Source organism: Panthera pardus, unplaced genomic scaffold (genome assembly GCF_024362965.1).
Source record: "Panthera pardus isolate Hobbes unplaced genomic scaffold, ASM2436296v1 HiC_scaffold_24, whole genome shotgun sequence".
Lineage (NCBI taxonomy): Eukaryota > Metazoa > Chordata > Mammalia > Carnivora > Felidae > Panthera > Panthera pardus.
This window is the reverse complement of record NW_026526810.1, coordinates 92,923,008-92,948,369: the sequence shown is the minus strand read 5'-3', so window position 1 is coordinate 92,948,369 and position 25,362 is coordinate 92,923,008. Positions and strand designations below refer to the sequence as shown.

The 25,362-nt window shown below is 40.5% G+C and overlaps 1 protein-coding gene across 7 annotated transcripts in view; it reads left to right on the top strand.

The window, feature by feature from the left end:
* The first annotated feature begins 621 nt into the window (after positions 1–621).
* DDHD1 (DDHD domain containing 1) overlaps positions 622–25,362 on the top strand; it is a 97,929-nt gene continuing 73,188 nt past the window's right edge. For 5 of the 7 annotated variants that reach the window (XM_019451781.2, XM_019451786.2, XM_053889429.1 and 2 more), the window contains exon 1: positions 622–1,616. In XM_019451781.2, coding sequence (XP_019307326.2) covers positions 788–1,616 — 829 coding nt within the window. In that variant the 5' untranslated portion in view covers positions 622–787. The remainder of the gene's footprint in view (positions 1,617–25,362) is intronic. The other 2 variants (XM_019451788.2, XM_019451785.2) reach the window with 1 other exon arrangement.

Below are 25,362 nucleotides of genomic sequence, written 5' to 3'. Positions count from 1 at the left end.
GCCTAACAGTGAGGTTGAGAAAACAGGAAACAAGTATCGAAAAATAAACAATAATATGAGGTGGCTTCTGAAGAGAGGTTTAGACTCCGGTTTCTGAGTGGCATTGGTGATGTCAACATTAGAGATCGCACGTATGCGGTGGGGTGCCTTCGTGTGGGCCTACAGCTCTGGAGGAACCAGAGCTAAGTGACTGAGAAGGTCCAAATGAGGACCTAAGATCACAAAAGCAGTGTCAGGAGAACTCAACTTTCAGGGGCCCTCTCGTGTACCATAAGCCCTTGGGCTCATGACCCAGATTGCCAGGATGAGTGGGATAAAGCTTCTCCTCATCTGGGCTCTGAACCTCAGAAAGGCGGGGGCCGAGGCAGGTGTGCAGGGAGAAGAAAGGGGAGGCGTAAGAGAATTGAGAAATCCTAAGAGTTGCAGGTGCCCTGAGCTGACCCGCTACCGCAGGCCAGAGGGGAAAGCCACGAGGCTAACGCCAGGCGCCGGCAGACGAGATGCTTCCGGTGCGGCGCGCGCGGCCCTAGGGGCGGGGCCGGCGCTAAGCACCGCCCACGTCGGGCTGCGCGACAATGGGGCGGGCCTTGGAACGTGCCTGCGGCTGCCGCTGGCCTCCGAGGGGCGGAGTCACCGCTGCTGCTGCTGCTGCTGCCGCCGCAGCCCCGGTTGGGATTTGAAAGATTAAAAACTACCGGTGGAGAGGGCGACGGCGTTGAATGTGTGGCGGAAGCGCTGGGGGCCGCGGCTCGGCGCGGGGCCGGGCAGCCGGCGGCGTCTCCACACCATGAATTACCCGGGCCGCGGGTCTCCGCGGAGCCCTGAGCATAACGGCCGGGGCGGTGGCAACGCAGCCTGGGAGCTGGGCTCAGATGCGGAGCCGGCGTTCGGCGGCGGCGTGTGCTGCTTCGACCACCTGCCCGGCGGGGACCCTGGCGACGGCGAGGTGCCCCTGGCCCTGCTGCGCGGAGAGCCCGGGCTGCACTTGGCGCCGGGCGCGGAGGACCACAACCACCACCTGACGCTCGACTCCTGTCTCAGTGATGAGACCTACGACTTCAGCTCCGCGGAGTCCGGTTCTTCGCTGCGCTACTACAGCGAAGGCGAGAGTGGCGGCGGCGGCAGTTCCTCGTCGCTGCACCCGCCGCCCCAGCCGCCGCTGGTCCCGTCGAGCGCTGGGGGCAGCGGGGCGGCGGGAGGAGGGCTCGGGGAGAGGAAGCGCACTCGGCCTGGCGGCGGGGCCGCCCGGCATCGCTACGAGGTAGTGACCGAGCTTGGCCCGGAGGAGGTTCGCTGGTTCTACAAGGAGGACAAGAAGACCTGGAAGCCCTTCATCGGCTATGACTCGCTCCGCATCGAGCTCGCTTTCCGAACGCTGCTGCAGGCCACGGGTGGCCTGCCCCGGGCCGGGGACCCGGACGGCGACCCTGTGTGCGGCCCAGCCTCCAGCTCGGGGGAGGACTACGATGAGGATCGCGTCTGCGGCTTCTGCCCGCGCGGCGCGGGGCACGAGCCCGAGATGGAGGAGCTGGTGAACATCGAGCGGGTGTGTGTGCGGGGCGGCCTGTACGAGGTGGATGTGACCCAAGGAGAGTGCTACCCGGTGTACTGGAACCGTGAGTAGCCGGCCGGGGGAGGGAGCGGGACGGGCTGCTTCTGCGGGGGCCGAGGAGCACCCGGGTGGGTTCGGGATTGACCGCCGCGGAGAGGGAGGCGTTTGAGGCCTGGCGTTTGGTAGGAGCAGGATGGAGATTAGACCCGCAGCGCCGGCAGGTGAAGGGTGAATGAGCAGATGGCAAAATACAAGCCGCCTGGGGTCAGTAGAAGATACCGCCAGGGTAGCGCCTCCTGGGTGAGCTGGGTGCTGCTGCCATCCCTTGGAGGTGATCCAGGAACGGATGCCCAGCCCGAAGGTTTAATTTCGTGATCCTACCTGAGCTTTGTCCACCTGGGGATCTGATTCAGTCTTATTTACTCTGAACTGCCTATGATTTAAAGAGCAGCCTGTCCTCTGAAGTGGGAATGCTTGAGGTGATCTGCACGAGAATCAACAGTTAAGTTATGGGCTCGGGAAAAACAAAAAAAAAAACAAAAAAAACAAAAAAACAGTACAGCGGGAAAGGAAAGGAGATAGGTGGTTTCCACCGGGTGCGTTCGGGAGAAATGAAAAGCAATGCTGGCAAATGGGTCCGCTCACTCTCTGTGGAATACTCGTTTTTGTCTCTTAGGTTCTTGTTTACGTATTCTCAATTTGCCTCCTAACCTTGAAAAGTGGCAAGGCCTATGCCTTGGTTTCCTCATTTATAAAATAGGGATACTTGTATCTACCTCGTAGAGTAAATGAAATAATGTACCTAACTGGCCGGAAACTGTGCTTGGCACACGTGTGATATAGGTTAACAATGGGTTCTTCATCAATTAGATAACAACACAAATAAGTTTGTAATTAAATTAGATTGAAAGCAAATGTTACATACGTAATATATGTATATTCTACTCTAATGAAACTTTTGGCCACCAATAATTTGTAATATATAGTTTTAGTTTTATGGGCCTAGTGCCTTAACTCAGATGTCTTCATTGACTGTTACTAGCCTTAGGTCTTCCATGTATTTTATAATATCTATTTTGTATTAATATATATTGGTGACTTAGCTTCCTTTCTGTATTTTAAGCAATTTATGGGCAGAGTTCACCTTTATCTTCATACTCTCATTGAGCCTAGTGCAGTAGATATTTAACAAATAGGTATTGAATTGCATGGGTGATTCTGATAATGTTAAAACATTCATATGTTAAGCCTGAGTCCCTAAGATAGCAATTACAGTATGTATCAAGTCACCAAATAAAATAAGCATGGCAGAAAATTAAATTTCTCACTGACATTGAAGGCATTTGTTAACATTTTCACAAGGCCAGATTCATATGGGATTTGTCACATCACTCCCTTTAATTACAAGCTCACTAAGGATGGGGTATGCTTATGTTCACTCATTCATTTATTCATTCATTCAGCTCTTTACTTCTTGCCAAGTATTTGTGTGTGCATAATACAGTCGTCTTGTGAAGGCATGGGAAAGGTGGAAGAAAGGACAATCCTTACTCTGCAGGAGTTTTCCACTTAGTCTTTTCAAATGTCCTAGACATCACTATAGATTTTTTTCCTTTGAATATAGAAGAACAGGACTTAGCGGAGCCAGAAAGTTGGGTAAAACTTTGCAGGGCATCCTTGGAGAGGAGTCTGGAGACCAAAGAATGAATGAATCCTACCCTTAAATTGACTAAAGTATGTTCACCTAGAATGTTGCGTACTCTTTTGGTTTATGATAAAATTGTTAATGCTTGCATAGTGCTTTACTGTTTATAAAGTGATTTTTCACATTCTTTCATAGTGATATCATTCTCTTTATGAAGAGACAGCCTCAGTGAAATTAATGAACTTGTCCAAGGTTACTCAGCTAGAAGTGATGAAGCATTTTAAAGTCTAGTGTGGTGTCCAAAGAGCATCTGACCCACCCACCACCCAAGGGTAATGGTATCAGGAAAGCTTCCCACATAATGTAAGACTGAGTTCTAAAGGGTGAATTGAAGCAAAAAAAATTGGGGAGATGCAAGGAAAGGCTTTTCAGCCAGACGGGGTAACATATGCAGGGACAGAGAAGCATGAAATTACATGGCATTTGGAGGAAATTAGGGCTGCACCTACAGCAGCCAAGACGCATAGGGTAGGCTTGGGATTTGACCATAACAGAGACAGAGTTGTTTGGTCAAGGGCAGGTGGAAATTGTGAAGGGAGGACCTGCCTTTGAATGGTACATCTGGGAGAGTAACTAGGAAAGGAACAAGATAGATATGCAATGCTAAAGACTTTGAACCTTATCCTGTGAGTATTAAGAAACGAAACAATTGAAAGTTCTCTATTACTTAGGTAATTAATTCAAAGGTTAAATTGAAGAGTTGGGAAATACTACAATGGTCTTGTCATAAATCAAGAGAAAATCAGTGAGGGCTTACAGAAGTTAATCTGAAAGGAAATGTGGACTTAGTCTTCTCACATTTTCTTTTCAAAAGCAGATAGCCAACAGACCAGTTATAAGTTATAAATTAATTTGTGTTAACTAGCATGACAGCAACACCTATTTTGACTCCATTTTAGCATTTTCTAAATACTTTCCTGTGATATACAATCCTGTGGGTGTCCCAGGCCTTCCTTATGAGCTACAATGGAAATACAGTAGTGCTTTTTGTCCATGTTTTACCACTCCCCACAAAATCCCCACTCCCATGTCACTTTGCTCCAATTGGTTCTTCAGGTCTCTGTATTATGTAAATTCTCACGTTTCTCTTGCGGGGGGAGAGGGGTCAGTCCCAGTATGGTCTCTTCAGCTTTTGCAGCTTCTGACTTTCTTCTCATTTTACTTTCTTAACCTTTCTGGAAACTTTCTGAATGGTGGCAATGAAAGTTTAAAAAAAAAAAACAAAAACAACTCCTGGGGCACTTGTGTGGCTCAGTTGGTTAAGCGTCCGACTTCGACTCAGGTCATGGTCTCACAGTTCCTGAGTTTAGGCTGTACCTCAGGTTCTCTGCTGTCAGTGCAGAGCCTGCTTCAGATCCTCTCCCCCTTCCCTCTAACACTCTCTCTTTCTCTCCCTCAAAATTAAATACACATTAAAAAAATTAAAATTTAAAAAAACTTCCAAAAATTCCTACAAAGTGGTAGTAGGATTCCAGTGCTGATTTGGGCTTTTTGTGACCTAATTGAGCCCACTACACCTGGGTGTCAAGGCCAGTAAGTTAGTTATGCTCAGTCTAAAAGAAATGTGTCATTTATATTTGTTCTTCCTTTTGAACTCTTACTAGCAGATAAAATTTGAACCAATTTTGGGTACATGAATCAGAAGGGAAATAGAATTTGTCTTCTATAGACAGGAAGCCAATATTATTATATATGAAAAAAGTGTTGTAGGAAATTTATTTTCATTTTATTGTCTGTTTGGATATTTTTCTTACTGCCTGTAGACATTGTAGATAAAAATTGATTATTGCTGAGTAATGGCTAAGTGAACTCCCTTGTTCCCCTTCTTCCTAAACTACTTGTAGCCATTTCATAGGCTTGTTTTGAGAATTATTGTATATAACGTGCCTGGAACAATGGTTGGCACAAAGTACTAAGTTTAACTCTAACTATGTGGATCTCAGAAAACAATAATCCTTGTTTGTAGAAACTCACATGAAAGTTAATAAGGTTGACCAGTGCCAAATTGTCAAGTACCCGAGGTTTGTTGTTACTGGCCTTTACGTCATCACAGGTGAAAGAGTGTTTGTAAAGAACTAGCAAGAAAGTGGCCCAAGCATTTAGTAATAGTGGTGGAAAGGCATATGGAACATTATGGAGATACTTAATGAGTTTAGAATAGTCTCAAAGCAATTCTTATGGCAGTGATGTGTGCATTATGCACAAGGGAGTATGTAATTTCCATTTATTGACTAAAGTTATTTATTTGACCAAATATTTATATGAATGTGTAGTTTCTTCCCCCTCCCCCACTTTCTGGTATACTTGAGGTCTACTTGCATTATTATAATTCGAAACCATTTTCAAACATTTTAGAAATTAACCAGTCTTCATGATATATTGAGGAAAAAATAATACTCCCACCAAAATGAGATAGAAAAATAAGGGTTCTTTCTGAAAGTACCCAAATTAAATGGTGTTTATTAATTCAGCATGACTGTAACCGTCTCTTCGGTCTTTGTCATTTAAGGGTTAATAACCATAATAATTAATAATCATTCGAGGCACAGGGCATCATGGGAAAGTAATGGAGTCCAACCTGGTAGAAGGCACTCTTTCTTGATCAGTTTCTGCCTCCAGTAAAGCAAACTATAGGGAGTAGAGACCAGATATTGTCATGCCTGATTCTGAAAAAGTGTTGAGTCTTTTCTTTTTAACTGCATTGTCTCCCAGTAGCCCAGACTGGAAAGCAGCCTTGGGCTGTATTGGAACCCTGGCTGCTCAGGTTTGCAGAATCCTGGCAGAAGTTTTCTGAGAACCCTGTTTTAGATCAAGCCTGCTTTAGACTGCATTTTTCAGTGACCTCCTGAAAGAGTACAAAGATAAGAATGACACTGAGAGATCTGTGTGGAGGGCAGGACTTAGTACAACCTGGCCAAGGTATTCAGGACTTTTGTTTTCCTTTACATTGTACCATTACTTTAAAACTGATCTAGTTATCAGTTATTGATCCACCTTATTTGTATATGGCACAAATGTAATAATGCATGTTGTACACGTGCTTTATATAAATGTTCAGAGTCATTGGTATGTCTTTCTTTACTCCATATGTCACCCCCCCCTTTTTTTCCCTCCTTTACAAGTTTTTCATAAAAGAGAACTTTCGTACTGCTCCTTCTTCCAAATCTTATACCCTGGGTCTTTTATCTCCACATCACACCCTATAGTTTCTGCTTTGCTAAGATCTTTGATGCTTTGATGTCTGGAACTTTAGGGGTGATCCTTTTCTGATCGGGGGTGGGGGAGCTGGATGTGCTGGTCATGGAATCCTCATAAAATTATGGACACTGGGTGAAGAGAGTAGGGAGATAGAAGGGAGAGGGAAATGGGAAATGCACTCACAGGAAGCCTAAGATGATTATTGGGGCAAAAGAGGTGGTGAGGTAGACAGTTCTAGAATCCCTGATAGTTGGGAAATCTAATCTAAGTCCTTTATCTTTTATGAGTGTAATAACATTTAACCTGTACATGTTATCAAGAGAAACTTCATCACTGATAAAGGGTATAAATACTAGTGTGTGTCTCTCTCTCTCTCTCTCTCTCTCTCTCTCTCTCTCTCTCTCTCTTTTTTGGCCAGGGTACATCTCTAAAAGCTAAATTAAAAGTGGAACAAGAAAAAACATCATTTTTTTAGAGCCAGTTTATATAACTTACAATTCTACTCTTTTGTGTCCACTTTGGTAAAGGGAAATTATACTCACAAAAGATGTTGAATCACTGACAAATGAGTGGATTAATGGAATGAAAGGCAAAATGTAGATACTTTTTGGTACTCCCAGATTAGGGGACAGGAGTCCCCAAGATGGTGAAAACATTAGGGGACAAGTGAAATTCAAGATTGTGAAAACCACTACCCACGGTTTATTATCAAGATTGCCAATGCCAGAGAACTAAAGAAAAATGGTGGAAATCTTGATATGATCATATAAAAATAATTCTATTTTATGTACTGCTTTCTAATTTTATCAGTTGCCATACAAGAATAAACTTATATTCATTAATATTTATTCTAATGTCTTATTACATTAAGATATATCTAGATAATCTTTATAATCATTGTATGTTTGAATAAAATCTGTCAAATGACTTGAGGCCAGGCCAGCCTTTGGAAATTACATTGTTATTGGTACTTCTGTACCCCAGGACTTCAGGTATCTGGAAATCTTAGACAAATATAAATTCCATCTGAATGGAGATCTTTTCCAAATTGTTGAGAGTTAAGAGTTTATTTGCTAAAGTATAATTTTAACTATATGAATGGGAATCTCTCTCTAATATTACTAATTCACTTTTTGGCCACTTCTCAGTGAACCATCATTGTGAAAACTGATGTAGGATAGCACTTGAGACACATGATATGGGACAAAGAACTAGATTAACTGTGCCAAACATACATCTTCTATATCATATGCTATGGAAGGTGCTGCTCAGTAACTTTAGGTGATGCACAGGGAGCAGAATTGGAATTACTTCTAAGCCTTCATATTACTCTTTATTACAAATGATCAACTTTCAGTTAGTATTTTATTGACTGAATCCATTATTTTCTTCTCATTCTATAGAATTGCTTCTAGATAGGCTTCTAGATAGGGTATCTCCTGTCCTCCTATTTCATCCATCTAGATCTTCACTAAGGCTCTGGTATGTTTTAACATTAAGTACCCCCAAGTTTGTTTATGCTTTAGAGAACAAAGTCTTGGGGCTCCTGGGTGGCTCAGTCATCTAAACAGCCCCTACTCTTGATTTCAGTTCAGGTCATGATCTCACAGTGGCAAGATCTCCACACATGGAGACTGCTTAACAGTCTCCCTGTCCTTCTGCCCCTCCCCCGCATGCACCCTCATGTGTGCACTCTCTCTCTCCCTCTCAAAAAAAAAAAAAAGAAAAGAAAAAACAGTCTTGCTGTGAATCAAAAGACAGTCATTGAAAAGAGAGAGTCCTTCTTAAATATGGAGAACAAACAGAGGGTTACTGAAGGGGTTGTGGGAGGGGGGAAGGGCTAAATGGATAAGGGGCATTAAGAAATCTACTCCTGAAATCATTGTTGTGCTATATGCTAACTAACTGGGATGTAAATTGAAAAAATAAATTTAAAAAATCAGAAAGAAAAGAGAGTCTACTAGGAAGAGATTGTTGAGGACCACTCAAACTGAAGAAAGCACAATATGGCTGTTGAAGCACTTTTAATGGCACTCACTCTACCATGCCGCTGTCCTGCTGAAATGAACCTTTAGGATATGGTTAGCACTAAATAAGGCAGGTGTGTATGTCTGTAAGGTTTATGAACAGATGCTTGCCTTTGCTTGACATTTTCATTGTATCGCTAACCACGCTTACTCTTTTTAAATCTTTTTTTTTTAATGTTTATTTATTTTTGAGACAGAGAGAGACAGAGCATGAACAGGGGAGGGGCAGAGAGAGAGGGAGACACAGAATCTGAAACGGGCTCCAGGCTCTGAGCTGTCAGCACAGAGCCCGACGCAGGGCTCGAACTCACGGACCGTGAGATCGTGACCTGAGCCGAAGTCGGCCGCTTAACCGACTGAGCCACCCAGACGCCCCACTCTTTTTATATGAGGTTAGCACTACTACCCATGGTTCTGTTCTTTGTCTTTCACTAGAAAAAATTGGGACCTTATATTTTAGAATATCTTTTTTGGATATAGTATATTTGTATTTTTAACCTGTTTGCTATTTTGCCTGTCATTTTGTATAAACTACATCACGCACTACACTTTTTTTGGTGGGTGAGAAAGGTGTTACTGTACTTCACATATAACAAATGTTCCTAATCCTGGAATACTGGATTGAATTGTTTGGAATTCTGATTGCCCAACAGGATTCTGTCTTTCATGGACAGACCTAGAACCCATCAAAATGTAGGGTAGGTCACACATTAAGGGTGGATCTGGTTTACAACCTTTGTTTTCAAAATAGCTTTTACCCTACCTCAGCTCATCAGTTTTATCTCTGCCACTTCCATTTCAATTCTTACTAGTTTTTCTAGAGAGGCAGCATTGTATCTTGTTTATGAATGTAAATGACCACTGGAGTCACCCGTCTGGGTCAGAATCCCAGCTCTGCCATATACTGTCTGTCTGTGGGCAACTTAAATTCTCTGTGCCCCAGTTCCTTCTGTAAAATGTGGATAATAGGACCTACCTCCTAGGATTATTGTAGTAAATGTGTTAAAATATTCAAAGATCTTGAAACATCTCATGATAGATAGTAAGTTCTATATAACAGTTAGTGTTATTACTTCTCCATTTTCCTGCCTCTTCTGTCCTTTCAAATTTACAACCCACTTGACACTCTTGGCTTTCAGCTCTCCTATTTCAATTTGTAGTCTCTTTCCTGACATAACCTTTTCTTTGGCCTTGACTCTTGGTAATCGACTCGCAATTAGGCACAGTCCTAGAACAACCCCTTGTGAACTGTCGCTTGCTCCTATGAGAAACCCTGACGGATTTTTGCCTAGTCTTTCAGGCCCCAGAAAGAGCTGTGCTGCTGTCTTGAGCTTTCCTGGTTTGTGCATCAGAGGTGTGCACGGTTCTCTTACAAATCTACTGACTGTGGGAAAGGAGGCATTCCTTCACATGAAAGTATTCTAAGTTTTTGAGCATCTACTTTTTTTGGTATGCGGCTCCTGTCACCAGCTGTGGGAGGTACTGACTTCAGCCCCAAAGCTCATTTAGAACATCTCCACCAGCTACCAGGATTTTTAATACAATAGAGAAGTTGACGGCTTTCTAAAAGACTGCTCAGTTTTCAGTTGAGGCAGAGCCAGTAGTGTTCTTGGTCTTCTGCCATGCTGGCAAGAAAGAAGTGGCCCATAATTCCTTTTACAGTGGAGACTTCAATATGAAAATTTTGAAGCAATCGATTCCTCTTAATTGACCTGCAGTTGAACCAGTAGTGGTAGGAATGGCAGCTAGGTTCTGGCACCAAGAGTAAGATCTAGCTTCAAATATGAATCTACCTTTAGTCCAGGGATTTGAAGGAACCATCTCTCACCAGCACTGGCAATAAAAGCTGAGTAGGCTCAGAAAACAGATCTTTGTTGCCAGTTTCCCTCAGTTTGAATCCTTGATTTATCATAGCCATATGACTTGAGGCAAGTTATAATCTCTCCATGGCCCAGTTTCTCCTGTGTAAATGGGATAATAATCCCTGCTTCGTGGGGTTGTTGTAAAGATTCTGTTAAAATTCACATATGTAGAGTACTTATCATAGTACCTGGTTCAATAAGTGTTAGCTATTATATTTAAGCCATGCTGATATATTGGCTATTAAACAAGAAACCTAGCTTCTGGAAATTAAAAAGTGTGTGGTTGACCTATTTTATTTGGGAAAAAGAAGAGTGGGAATATATGGCTCAACCAAAATTATTTCAGCCTTAAATGTGATGACCATATACACCCTTAACACATATGTACACACATAGCCCCTCCCCCTTCCCCCTCCCTCCCCCTTTTCTATAGATAGATCTCTGTGTTCATTTTAAACCTCCTTAATCTTACCCACCACCACCATTCTCCCTCCAGAGTTCTGGGAATCACAATGAAGTACCACATTACAGGGACCTTAAGTCCTCTTGTAGGCTCTGACGTTGAATAAAATTAAGACCTTTCAGTGTGGTGAGGACAGTGAAATACACTTCAGCCTTTCAATCACCTTTACTGGGTTCCCTTGCCTGTGGAATGGCATCCAATCTTAGACCAGTACTTTGCAGTACTTTCATCGAGCCTAACAGTCACTGGGAAGATTATTAAAAATGTAGATTTTTAGGGGCGCCTGGGTGGCTCAGTCAGTTGAGCGTCTGAATTCAGCTCAGGTCAGGGTCTCTCAGTTTGTGAGTTTGAGCCTCACATTGGGCTCTGTGCTGACAGCTCAGAGTCTGCTTAAGATACTCTGTCCCTGTCTCTCTCTGCTCCTCACCTGCTCACGTTCTCTCTCTCAAAAAAATAATTTTTTTAAAAATGTAGATTTTTAGATCTCATCCTTGGAGATTAGAGTCAAGAGATCTGTGAATCTTTCTGTTTAATATGTACCTCAAGTAATTCTGATTGCAGGGGGTTTATAGACCTCACATTGATAACTTTGTCAATTCATTAATTCCTCCAGTCTAAATGGCTCTCAAATGCCTCATCTTAGGTTGTCTTCATTTTCAATCTGAGAATAACCAGTTCAACCACTCCCAGGTTGTATTTTAGGTGGTTCACGAGGAACCAGCCCTTGACCCACAAATTGGTATCTTTATTTCATCTTTGTTTTTCTTTTACCTATTTCTGCTCTGCCTTTCCAGTTTAAAACGTCCATATTTCTATTGATTTTCTGTAAACTCATTCTGTCAATTATTGAGGAGGAAGAAGTCCTCAACTATAATTGTGGATTTATTCTTTTACTTCTGTTGATTTTGGTTTCTTATATTTTGAAGCTCTATTATTAGATGCATACACGTTGAGGATTGTTGTATCCTTTTGATGAAATAAAGCCTTGATCATTTTGAAATGTCCCCCTTTATCTCTTGTTTATTTCTTATATTGGTGTCCACTTTGAAACTAATTTAGACACTCAACTTTCTTTTGATTTAGTATTTGTATAATATGCCTTATTCTTTTACTCTTGTTTTTGTTTGTTTACTTTTTTGTTTAATGTTTATTTATTTTTGAGAGAGAGAGAGCACAAATCAGGGAAGGGCAGAGAGCGACGAAGGCACAGAATCTGAAGCAGGCTCCAGGCTCTGAGCTGTCAGCACAGAGCCTGATGCGGGGCTCGAACTCATGAGCTGTGAGATCATGACCTGAACCAAAGTCAGATGTTTAACCGATTGAGCCACCCAGGTGCCCCCTTATTCTTTTACTTTTAAACGTGCATGTGTTTTAGACGTCTTAGATATTGTTTTTTAAACTCTGTTCTGACAAATGCTGACCTTTTTTTTTTTTTTAATTTTTTTTTAACGTTTATTTATTTTTGAGACAGAGAGAGACAGAGCATGAACAGGGGAGGGTCACAGAGAGAGGGAGACACAGAATCTGAAACAGGCTCCAGGCTCTGAGCTGTCGGCACAGAGCCCGACGCGGGGCTCGAACTCACAGACCACGAGATCGTGACCTGAGCCGAAGTCGGACGCTTAACCGACCAAGCCACCCAGGCGCCCCACAAATGCTGACTTTTATTTGGTGTTTTAGGCCATTTTTATTTAATATGATTAATGCTACGTTTGAGTTTAAATTGACCATCTTGCTAGTGTTTTTCTATTTGTACCATTATTCTTTGTTCCTTTTTTCCTTTTCCTGCCTTTTGCTTTATTTGTTATGATTCTCTTTTAGGGATACCTTTTTCATATTTTTCCTGGTTGGTGTTCTGTGATATTTTTGGATTATAATTACACATGTATTAGATCATTTGGTATTGTCCCACAGCTCTTGGATGCTCTATTCTGTTTTTTGTCTACCACTTTTGTGTGTGTTTTTTTGTTTGGATAACTTCTGTTGACTTCAAGTTCACTGATTCTTTCCTCAGCTGTGTTGAGTCTACTGATGAACCCATCAAAAGTATTCTTTATCTCTCTTCCTGTGTTTTTAATTTCTACCAATTTTTTATTCTTTCTTGTAGTTTCCATCTCTGTGCTGATATCCATCTGATTATACATGTTGCCCACCTTTTCCACCAGAGCCTTTAGCATATTAATCACAGTTATTTTAAATTCTCTAATCATTCCAACATCTGGGACATCTCTGATCTAATTCTGTTTTATCTATTGATGGTATGTTTTCTTTCTTGCTTTTTTGTATGTCTCAACTTTTTATTGAAAGCTGGACATCTTGTATAGGACAGTAGTGTAATTAGCCTAGAAATAGTTACACCTTATCTTTTGCTCGGCCTTTAGTATGAGAGATTGATCAATCTGGTTGAGAGTTAAGCTGGGTTTGGGTTTTGTCACTATAGCTGTTATCATCAATGCACCACAGTCTTCAAAGTCCCCTGGCATTACCTTCTATTTAGGGTGAGGGCTGGTTTGCCACAGAGTTTTTCTCCATGCTGTTTTCCTCCCCCAGCAGTAGATTAAATGCTTGCTATATTGGTGATGATGGTAGGAGAGTGGAGAAGGGGCATTCTTTGTTCTGATTCAGCCTCATTCTTAGGCACAGTATCTGAATCTTGAGAATGGGTCCTTCTCAGTGATTCTGCCTCTACCCCAGCTATAGGAAACCTCATGGTCAAGACCCAGGACAGTGCCCTGCCCCTACACCAAGGGTTTTTTTCTAGTGCCTTTTTCCAGCTACTGTGGGTCTTCATCGGTGCCCTAAAAGCAACAGTGTTTTCTGCCCTTCTAACAATCACTTACGTCATTTGTTCCATAGGTGAGATAGGAAAGATCCGGGCAAAGCTTCATATTTTTCCCATAGCTGCTGCCGTTCCCTCCTCCAGGCCTGCACCATGCACCTTTTTCAGGTTTCTTATCCTTGTCCCAGTCATTCTTAGGAGCTTTTTGTAAAGTTTTTGAAGAAGAATGTGCAAGGGGATGCAGTTACTCTGTGTCTGAGGCCCCAGGGATCCTATGCTCTCACTGTAGCCCACTTTACCATTAGCAATTTGTTAAAAACAATTTTAGCTGAAATCTTTTTATTTACTTTTATGACATCTGGTATCTACCCCTAACAAGCAAGTACTCATAACTAGTTTCTTCCTGTCTTAGATATTGTATTAGTTAGTTGCCCTGTGACCTCGGGTCTCTGAAAAATTTGAGAGAAATTACAGTTTTAGAAATTAAATGTATGTCTTTTGTTTGAAGGGCAAGAGCAATGCTCTTCTAGCTTTCTACATTCTAAGCAAAGACTGAGATTCAGTTATACTCTTGTGTTTTTATTTTTGTAGTGGTTACTCTAGGATTTTCAGAGTGCATCTTTAACTTGTTACAGTCTGACTTCAGAAATTATTTTGTCACTTCATGTAGAGTGAAAGAGCCTTATTAGTGTACTTCCATTTACCCTCACAACCATTTTGGCTATTGCTACACATTTTACTCCTACATATGTTATAAACTCCAAAATCGTTTTTGCTTTAAGAGGTCAATTTTTAAGAGATTTATTTAAATGAAAAAAAAAAGTCTTATATTTACCAGATATTTGTCATTTCTATTTTTCTTCATTCCTTTATGGAAATTCTGCTTGAAGACCTTCCTTTACCTTTTCTCTTAGTGCATATTTGCTGATGAGAAATTTTCTTGGCTTTTCTCTTTAAAAGTCTTTATTTCTTCCTCATTTTTGACAGATATTTTTGCTGGATATAAAATCCTAGGTTAACATTTTTCCCCCTTCAGAACTTAAACGTGTCACTTCATTGTCTTTCATTTGTATATTTTCTCTTTTTGTCAGTTTATTTTGAGAGACAGAGCAAGCGTAAGCGGGGGGGGGGGGGGGGGGGGGGTTGGTGGGGGGGTTGGGGGGAGGAGGAGCAGAGAGAAAGGAAGAATCCCAAGCAGGCTCCAGCTGTCAGCGCAGAGCCCCTGTAGGGCTTCAATTCACAAACTGTGAGATCATGGCCTGAGCCGAAATCAGATGCTTAACTGACTGAACCACCCAGGTGCCCCTCATCTGTATATTTTCTGATGAGAAAATCCTGTTACTTTTTCTTCTCAATGTCATCTTTTTTTCTGGCAGCTTTTCCATCCCCAATTTGATTATGTGTCTTGGTGTGGCTTTCTTCATATTTCTTCTGCAGAGGATTTTTTGAGGTTCTAGGAACTGTGGGTTTATAGTTTTCATCAAATTTGGGAAATATTTGGCTATTATTTCCCCGAAAAAAATTTTTTTTTCTGTTTACCCTACCCCTTTTCTGGGATTCCTACTACATGTATGTTAGCCTGCCTGATACTGTCTTATAGCTTTGTGCATTTTCTGTTTTAGCAATTTCTTTTTACTCTGTATTTAATTTTGGATGGTTTCTATTGTTATGTTTTTGAATGGTCTTTTGCTTTGTTATAAACTTCAAGAAGTTCGCTGGTCTTCTGCAATTTGTAATCCACAGTTGCTCTCATTTGGTATATTATTTCTGATGTTGTTATTTTTCATCTACAGAAATTCAGTTTAAGTATTTTTTTATATCTTCCATGCCCTTCCTCATCACGTTCATGTTTTCCTCCACCTTCTTGAATCTACAGAGTGTAATGGTTTTAATATCGTTAGTCTGCTAATTTTACCATCTGTATTGTTTCTGGATCTGTTGCCATTGGCTGACTTTTTCTTCGGTTATGGGTTAGATTTTTGTGCTGCTTTAACACTTGTTCTTTTTTTTTTTTTTTTTTTTTTTGGATACCAGATACTGTGAATTTCCTGTTGTGTGCTGGATTTTGTAGGATTTCTTTAATATTGTTGGGCTTTTCTCTAGTACACAGTTAAGTTCAAATTTGTTTGATCCTATCAAGGCTTTCTTTTGACCTTTATTAAGGTTGTCAGAGCTGCCTTTAGTTTTGGGACCATTTATCCTGACTACTAAGGCAATACCTTTCTGAGGACATTACTCAGGCCCTAGGGAATCAGGTCTTTTTTACTCTTGATCACTGGAACTTGAACTTTTCCCAGCATTATATGAGCTCTAAAGATTGGTACACTTACTCCTTTCCAGTGGTCTTTTTCCTTGGCCTCAGATCGTTTTCTCCCATGTGTGCATAGATAAGTTGTTGACCAAAGTCTCAAAGAAACTCCTCTAGAGATCTTCAGCGCTGTCTTTCTGTATAGCCCTCTATTTACCAATATTTTACTCCACAGATTCTATCTACCTTGGCCTCTCTGCACTCTGAGCCATTTGGCATTTGAGCAAGACTGCCAGGCTCTGTTTGGGTTATCTCTCCCAGTGTTGCAGAACAGAAGCTCCAGCCACTGAGCTTGGGCAGCTGCACGAGTTCTCCCATGATCACGGTCTTCTGCCTGTTGTGTAATATCTGAAAATCATCGTTCATAGACATTTTTTATTAAAGATTTCTTTTTTTTTTTTTTTTAACTATTCTTGAGAGAGGTAGAAAGCAAGCAGGGGAGGGGGCAGAGAGAGAGGGAGACAGAATCCCAAAGTAAGCTCTACGCTGTCAGCACGGAGGCTGATTACAGGCTCGAACTCACAAACCGTGAGATGATGACCTGAATTGAAACCAGAAGTCCAGACACTTAACCGACTGAGCCACCCAGGCGCCCCATTGTTCCATGTATTTTATCTGATTTTCTAGTTGTTTAAGGTGGGGCAGCAAACCCAATGTGCATTACTCCATCATGACTAGAAATAGAAGTCTGTTCTTCCAATTTAGCAAACTGATTTACTCTTTACATTCTTGGTGGTCTTTTTTAGGTCTCTTTTTGTTAGGCACAACCTATTACTCTCATATTGTATGTGTCTTTCTGCCCAGGAGTGTTGGAATGGACATTTATAACACCTTTAGTGAGCTAACATGGGTCAAGTGGCTGTTTGCCATACTTAATGAGAATCAAGATGTCTTCTGCAGCTGTTTTTTTGGGCTATAGGGTAGAAGTGATTGTTAGACTTGTTAGACTGCCTCTTTCTGCTGGCATATTACATTCAGCCTACCAAACCAACTGCTACATTTAATTTCTCATGCTTCCTAGTTTCCATCTTTTTTTTTTTTTTCCTATTTCTTACAGCTCCATGTAAAAACAGACTCTTGAGGATCTGTTTTCACATCAAAGGAAACCCCCACCCCCACCCCCTTCACTGGTATCAGTGGGAAATAAATCAGAGCACTGGATTAACCTGCCAGTCACAGTATGTCTGCAGTGATCTCATCTGTAGGTTTTAAGCTTATATTTAGTTTTTGGATGTCACCAGTTGTCATAGTGTGAGGTTTTCATTTTGGAAGAGATGGCAGGGGAAAAGGGAGCTTAGTTAAGCCAAATGGCTTGAGGATTCTAGAAAGCTAGTCTTGATCTAGCCAGATTTAACCACTGCATGTGGTTTTAGAAACTTAAAAAGGTGTTAGGTGAATTAGAGTAACACCATAATTAGGAATGGTATTTTATAATTTACAGAGTACTTTCACATACATTGTTTTATTAATCCCTATTATAACCTTGCAATGAGATAGAATATCCTCATGTTACCGATGGATACAGAGAGAAGTTAAAAATGGAACTAGAATTAGGCCAAGCCTTCTGAGTCTTAACCAGTTCCCTTTCTCCTATATACCAACTGTGACCTCACAGATTGTACCATCTGAGCAGATGTGAAGATTATATGCCAGTAATACTTAATATCTTAGATTATTTTGTAACCTATGTAAAAATCACTTGCCCATTTTTACTGCTCCTTATTCCTTCTATTTGATGATTTTTAAATATATTCCTCAAATTTCTTGTGACTTTAGGCTTAGGAATTTTTTAAATGTTTTCTTCAGGTTCTTTTTGCATATGTTCACATTTTTGTTTTTATGCTTGTTAGCATTCTGAATTTTGACTACATGAATCTTTCTTTTCTCCCTTGTTCCTCTTTTTTACAAAAGATTTTAGCTTTTCTTTTGATTTTTGACCCAATTTAGAGCTTACATTCTGAAATGATCACATCTCATTTATAGCCACTGAACCCACCTAAAGAGAAACTATTTTGACCAACTGACATTTGTTTGCCATCTTCCTAAACTTTGTGCTTCTCTCTTATAATGTGAATTATTTTCTTTCAATACTTTTTTAACTCAGCAGATCACATTTTATTACTTTCATTCTATAAATATTCATCTAGTGTCTGTTAGGTAACAGAAAAGAGGGATCATCTCTACCTCAAGTTTGCAAAAAGCTTTCCAGAGAAGTGGATACTTGACTTGGATCTTAAAGGGTATTATTGGCAGAGGGAATGGTTATTGGCCTGGATTCTTGAAGAAGGACTCATACATTCAGAGGACTCGAGGTTCTCTCGGGCAAGAGCATTGGGAATAAGGGAGAAAAGGGTAGAAGAAAGAAACTGGATATAGGTAGCCAAAGACTAGATCAGTCTTTTTCCTACTGGAAATTTAGATTTATCATGTGAGAATACAACACTGGAAGGCATAAAATGGGGCAATACCTTGATCAGATTTGCATTTTGAGGTTATGACTTTGGCAGCAGTATAGAAGATAAATGGAAATCTGGAAATGTGATGTCATAATCAGGAAGAGTAGTAAAGGAGTTATTGTAATATTCAAGAGAGAAGCAGGGTCTAAGGCAACACTTTATGAATGGTTATTAGAGGGTTGGAGGAAGATGTTAAGGAAGAATAAGGAAGTAGAATATACACTGTCAATGCCATATGAGTAAGAGGGAGGGTAATCCAACTTATCCCTAATGTTTTTAACTTGGGTGGATTATGGAGGAAGAAAAGATTTCCTACCCAAGTTCACCTTGGGGTGGCAGAAGGAGGGTGAATAGTTTATGTCTATATATTGCATTTAAGGTGCCTATTGCACACCCAGATAGAAAGCATCCAATGGGCAGTTGGATATATAGGTCTGGAGATCAGAAGAAAACAGTATTGCAATTAAAGATGCAAAGATCTCAATTTAAGCCAAGGTCTCTAAAATGTACATGCAAACACTCTATTGGGGATGTTAAATGAAAATGTTTGAATTTGTATTTACTTTCTATTTCATCCCTTCAAGTTTTCTATTTTTGAATGTTTTCTAATGTATGTAATATATGTAGAACAGTAATACATATGCATAATTTAGAAGTAAGTATGTATGAGAATGTGCTCAAAATATTTTTGGTGATTACTAATTTAAGCTGGTTGCGAACTAGTGTTCACTTCTGAGTATTTTGCTTTACAATAACAACCTGGAGAACTTTTAAAAAATATATGTTTCTGGGGTGCCTGGGTGGTTCAATTGGTTAAGCATCCAACTCTTAGTTTCGGCTCAGGTCATGATCTCATGGTTCGTGGGATCAAGCCCCATGCTGGGCTCCATGCTGACATCCAGGAGCCTGCTTTGGATTCTCATTCTCATTCTCTCTCTCTCTCTCAAAATAAATAAAGTTTTAAAAAATACATATTTCTGGATCCTATCTCCAGAAGGTTATGATCTATTAAGTATGTAGAAAGAAATCGGGAAAATCCGTTTTTTAACTTAATTCCTAAAGTGATTCTGATAGTTGGCCAAGTTTGAGAGAACCAATGTTAAAACTGTGAAAAACATGTACAGTATAGAAAGAGAATGATACTTTGCTGATTCTGAAAGGTCAAATTTGTTAATTCATATTCTTTTGATTTAATAATCTGTTGGAATATGGCCATGGTATTGAACTGATTATCTCCACTAAGCTAAAATTAACGTTAACAATTCAAAAGTCTGTTTTCATGTTATATACTCCATTTTTGGCACAGGTTTTTTTTCTCATATCCACGCATATTATATCAAACATTTTTTTAACTAGCCAAGGACCTAGAGAACTTTTTTCCTAAGCATGTAAAATTCTGCATTGCTTAGACCCACCCAAATATTAAACGTGGAAGGCTAAAGACAAAAGAGCCAATGATTTAAAGCTTTTCCTCCATTTGAAATGAGATTGCAAACAGCACCTAAAATCTGCTGCCTTTGAATTAAAATTTGAGAAAAGTATGAAAATGCAATGGGAAAACCTGAAAGGATCATGTCATAAAAATTTTTGAGAACTGCTGTGGGCTGAATTTTGTCCTCCCCACAAACATGGTAAAGCCCTAATCACTACCTCAGAATGTGACTGTGTGTGGAGATAGGGCCTTTAATGAGATGATTAAGTTAAAATAAAGCTATTAGAGGTAGGCACTAACCTAGTTTGACTGGTGTCATCAGAAGAGGAAATTTGGACACGGAACAAGTCAGGAGGGATGCATGTGCACAAAGAAAAGACCATGTGGGTTTGTAGTGAGAGAGACCTCAGGAGAAACGAAAGATGCAAACACCTTGATCTTGAACTTCTAGCCTCCAGAATTGTGAGAAAATAAATTTCTCTGGTTTAAACCACCCAGAATGTGGTATTTTGTTATGGCAGCCCCAACAAACCAATACAAGAACAGTAAATTGCTTATTAAACTTTATAGAAGAACTGGGGCGCCTGGGTGGCGCAGTCGGTTAAGCGTCCGACTTCAGCCAGGTCACGATCTCGCGGTCCGTGAGTTCGAGCCCCGCGTCAGGCTCTGGGCTGATGGCTCGGAGCCTGGAGCCTGTTTCTGATTCTGTGTCTCCCTCTCTCTCTGCCCCTCCCCCGTTCATGCTCTTTCTCTCTCTGTCCCAAAAATAAATAAAATAAAAAAAATTAAAAAAATAAAAAAAAACTTTATAGAAGAACTAAGAAATATATAAGGTTCTAAAACCCAAAGGGCCGTGTTCCCTGAATCAAAAGAAAGCAAGCAGTATTTAGGGTATATTAAATTGCCCTGAGTTTCTCACCTCTAAGAAATTGTTTTAAACTTGGTGACTAGTAGATATTATTGACAGTAGCTCTTGCCTAAACATAATTTAGTATTCCTAGTGTAATTGTTACTTTCAGATGTGGCCCTGGCTATGTTTTGAGGTGTAAGTATTTCTTTCATAAGATGGAATTTTGTGTGATTGCTAACTCTGAACCCAGTTTTGCAATTATAACATTGTGGCCAAGCTAAATGATGATTAGGGTAACGATTGTGTAATTATTTTTGTCCTACATTATTCTTCCAGATTATAGTTTCTTGCGCAGTGAATGAACAAGTATTCAGGTATTCAAATGGAAGGTAATATTTTGATATCAAGATCCTAATATACTCCCTTTCATTCTATTTACCAATAAAATTTCCTTTGCATACATAATACATTTTTATTTTATCACCCACCCTCTGAGAACTGTCAGTTTATTATTACTTTTTTCACAACCACCTCCCCCACCTTTTTTTTTTTTTAAGACTTTATTTTTAAGTAATCTCTATACCTACCACAGGGCTTGAATTTACAACCCTGAGACTAAAAGTCACATACTCTACCAACTGAGCCAGCCAAGTGCCCCCAATTTATTATTAATTATTGGTTTTATTTTTAATATCTCAAGTATATGAAAAGAGCTAGGTAACATAACCAGCAATCAGTACTCCCTGTCATTTAGCTTAACAAATTAAACATTGCAGATTATAATCAGTATCTCTTCTGTGACCCGTTCTATTCCCCTTTCTTCAGTCCAGAAGTAACCACCCTCCTTAATCTGTTATTCATTTCCATACACTTTTTAGATTATTATATCCATAGGCTTTTGTGTGTGTGTGTGTGTGTGTGTGTGTGTGTGTGTGTGTGTGTGTGTGTGTGTGTATGTGCTTGTTTTGGCTTTATGTAAATGTCATTTCTGTTTGTTTCCTTCTGCAATTTGCTTTCTGGTTCAGGTTAGGTTTTTGAGATTTATCCATGCGGAATCATGTAACTCCAGCTGTTCATTTTTACCTCGAATAGTAGTGTTATATTGTATGAATATACCACAGTTTGTTTTCCTCTTTGGGCAAGCCGTTGTTTGCAATTTTTCACTATTATGAACAGTGCTGTAATCAGTTTTATATACATCTCCTGTGCAGATGTGCCAGAATTTCTCTAGAGTATATACCTAGGAATGGCACTGTTTCAGATTCCATCTTTCTCTGCTTACTAATGAATCTGAGTATATTTCATGCTATGTATTTATTGACTATTTGGGGTTGGGTTTTTTTCTGTGAAAATCTCGTTATATCAGTTAAGAGTCCAATAAGGAGCAAAAAGACACAGTAATTTCACCAGAGAAATTGTAACATAATTATTGGAGGAATGAACAGGGCAAAGAGAACTCTGTGAAGAATACAGAATTCGAAGATGCACACAGCAGCCAGCACCCCTATGACTGAGCTAGAGCACCCCAGGAAGAGGCCATTTCCTCTCAGGCCTGAGATTCTGACCTTGTTGGAGAATGAGACCGTGGTCACTGAGGTGCCACCCCAGTAGGACGGCTGGAAATCTACCCGCTGGACAGCTGGGAGAGGCCTTCCACAGGGAGGTGCCTGGGGACTTGGGGGTGCCTAGCAGGTGACCTTCTGCTCTGAAACTGCTTGGGGTGGGGGTGCTGCCCATGGGAAGGCGCTACTGCTGTTAGCACAGGGGTGCTGCTGAAAAGTAAAATGTACACCCTGCAAGAACCCAATAAGGTGAGCACACCAGAACTAGGGAGAGAAACCCCTTCCTCCTCCATCATGAAAGATGATTTGGTGGAAGTAGTTCATCAATATATTAGGCACAAATGGTTTAGGTAGGCCTCTGTGGGACTGATTCTGGAAACTTATCTACTATTTACAGCATTAATTCTATGAGAAGTATATTCAGAGTTCCCAAATAGTTAAGTTCACAATAAACCTTAAGAATGATTTTTCTTAATCTTCACTCTTTCTTTTCCATCCTCCTGGTCTCTCCTATCTCCTCCTTATGTCTTCTTTTTTTCTTATATCTAATCCTTGCTGATTTCTTCTTCCCCCTGAATACCAATACTCCACCATCCTTATTTTCCCTTACTCCATGACTTTGTTCCACTCTAAGTCCTGTGTATTCAGGTTGGCTGTGTACGTTCCTAGAGCAGTGAATTATAGGCCTGCCTTGGACCCCAGTGCATAAAGCTACAGGGGCATGCTAAGCTGGAGGGAAAGGTGAAGACTTGCTTTCTATACATAAAATGCAGAGTGTAATATGGGTTGAAATAGTTCTTGAAAACAGTCCTTTAGAAGTCTTAACAGTTGTTCTCTCTGCCTCCTGGTGGAAGTGTGGCTTTTTATACATAAATATCTTTATTACCAGGTTTCCCCCACCCACACGTAAGAGATCCCCCACCCACATTGAGGCTTTTGCTGAAATGAAGAAAGTGTTCAGAGTGGAAAGTGGACCTTGGCAATTGTTTTCTAATCAACAAAAACCTTCCCATTTTTCTTTTTTTCTTTCTCATTTTTATTAAGGTGTAATTGACATATTACATTAGTTTCAGGTGTATAACATAGTGATTCAGTATTTGTATATATTATAAAATGATCACTACAGTAAGTGTAATTAAAATTAACATCTATCACCATATGTACTTACCAAAAAATTATTTTTTCTTGTGACGAGGACTTTTAAGACCTACTCTGTTAGTAACTTTCAAGTACAGGTCAGTTCAGTTCCTCCACCACAATAAAGCAAATATCACAGTAAAGCAAGTCAAATGAATTTTTTCATTTCCCAGTGCATATAAAAGTTGTCTTTACACTAATACTGTATTCTATCAAGTGTACAATAGCATTATGTCTTAAAAAAAACCGTACATAACTTAATTTTAAATATGGCTAAAAAATGGTCACCGTCATCTGAGCTTTAGTGAATCGTGATCTTTTTGCTAATGGGAGGGGGGGATCTTGTCTCAATACTGATGGCTGCTGACTAATCAGGATGGTGGTTGTTGAAGGCTGGGGTGTCTGGCGGTTTCTTAACCTAAAACAACAGTGAAGTTTTCTGTGTCCATCACTCTTCCTTTCACAGACAGTTTCTGTGCAGCGTGCAGTGCTGTCTGATGGCATCTTAACCACCGTAGAACTTCTTTCAAAATTGGAGTCTGTCCTCTCAAACTGTCCTGCTGCCCTATCAACTAAGCTTATGTTGTATTCTAGATCCTTTGTTGTCATTTCCACAGTCTTCACAGGCATCTTCACCCTGAGTAGATTCCATTTTGAAACCACTTTGTTTGCTCATCTATAAGAAGCAGCTCCTTGTCCATTCAGGTTTTATCCTGAGATTGCAGCAGTTCAGTCCCGTCTCCGGGCTCCAGTTCTAATTCTGCGTGTCTGGCTGTTTCCACCACATGTGCAGTGCTTTCCTCCACTGAAGTCTTGAACCCTCAAAGTCATCCTTGAGGGTTGAAATCAACTGCTTCGAAACTCCTGTTCGTGTTGATATTTTTACCTTTTCCCATGAATCACGATGTTCTTAGTGGCACCTAGAATGGTGACTTCTTTCCAGCAGATTTTCTATTGACTTGGCCCACATCCATCAGAAGAATCACTAACCATAGCAGCTGTAGCCTTGTTAAACATATTTCTTAAATAATAAGATTTAAAAATTTATGTATTTTTTTGATCCGCAGACTGATCAGAATGGATGTTGTGTTAGCAGCCATGAAAACAATGTTAATTTTGTTATACATCTCCATCAGAGCTCTTGAGTGACCAGGTGCCTTTTCAATGAGCAGTAATATTTTGAAAGGAATCTTTTTTTTTTTTTTCTAAGCAGCAGGTCTCAACAGTGGGCTTAAAATATCCTGTGAACCGTGTTATAAACAGATGTGCTGTCATCCAAGCTTTGTTGTTCCACTTATGGAGTACAGGCAGAGAAGGGTTAGCATTATTCTTAAGGGCCCTAGGATTTTCAGAATGGTAAATGAGCATTTACTTCAACTCAGAGTCACCAACTGCATTAGCCTCTAGCAAGAGAATGTCCTAGATGACGTCTTCTTCCAGTAGAAGGCTGTTACTTTACATTGAAAATCTGTTTAGTATAACCACCTTCACTAATTATCTTGGCTACATCTTCTGGGTAACTTGCTGCAGCTTCTACATCGGCACTTGCTGCTTCACTTTATATTTTTATGTTATAGAGACAGCTTCTTTCCCTAAACCTCATGAACCAACCTCTGCTCGCTTCAGACTTTTCTGCAGCTTCCTCACCTCTGTCATCCTTCGTAGAATTGAAGAGAGTAAGGACCTTGCTCTGGATTAGGCTTTGGTTTAAGGGAATGTTGCGGGTAGTTTGATCTTCTATCCAGACCACTAAAACTTTGCTCATAGCAGCAATAAGGCTGTTTTTCTTTCTCACCATTCATATGTTCACTGGAGTAGCTCTTTTAATTTCCTTCAAGAACTTTTCCTTTGCATTTACAACTTGGCTAACTGTGTGGCACAAGAGGCCTAGCTTTTGGCCCATCTCAGCTTTCAACAGGCCTTCCTCACTAAAGCTTAATCATTTCTAGCTTTTGATGTAAAGTGGGAGATGTGCAACTCTTCCTTTCACTTGAGCATTTAGAAGCCATTGTGGGGCTCTTAATTGTCCTA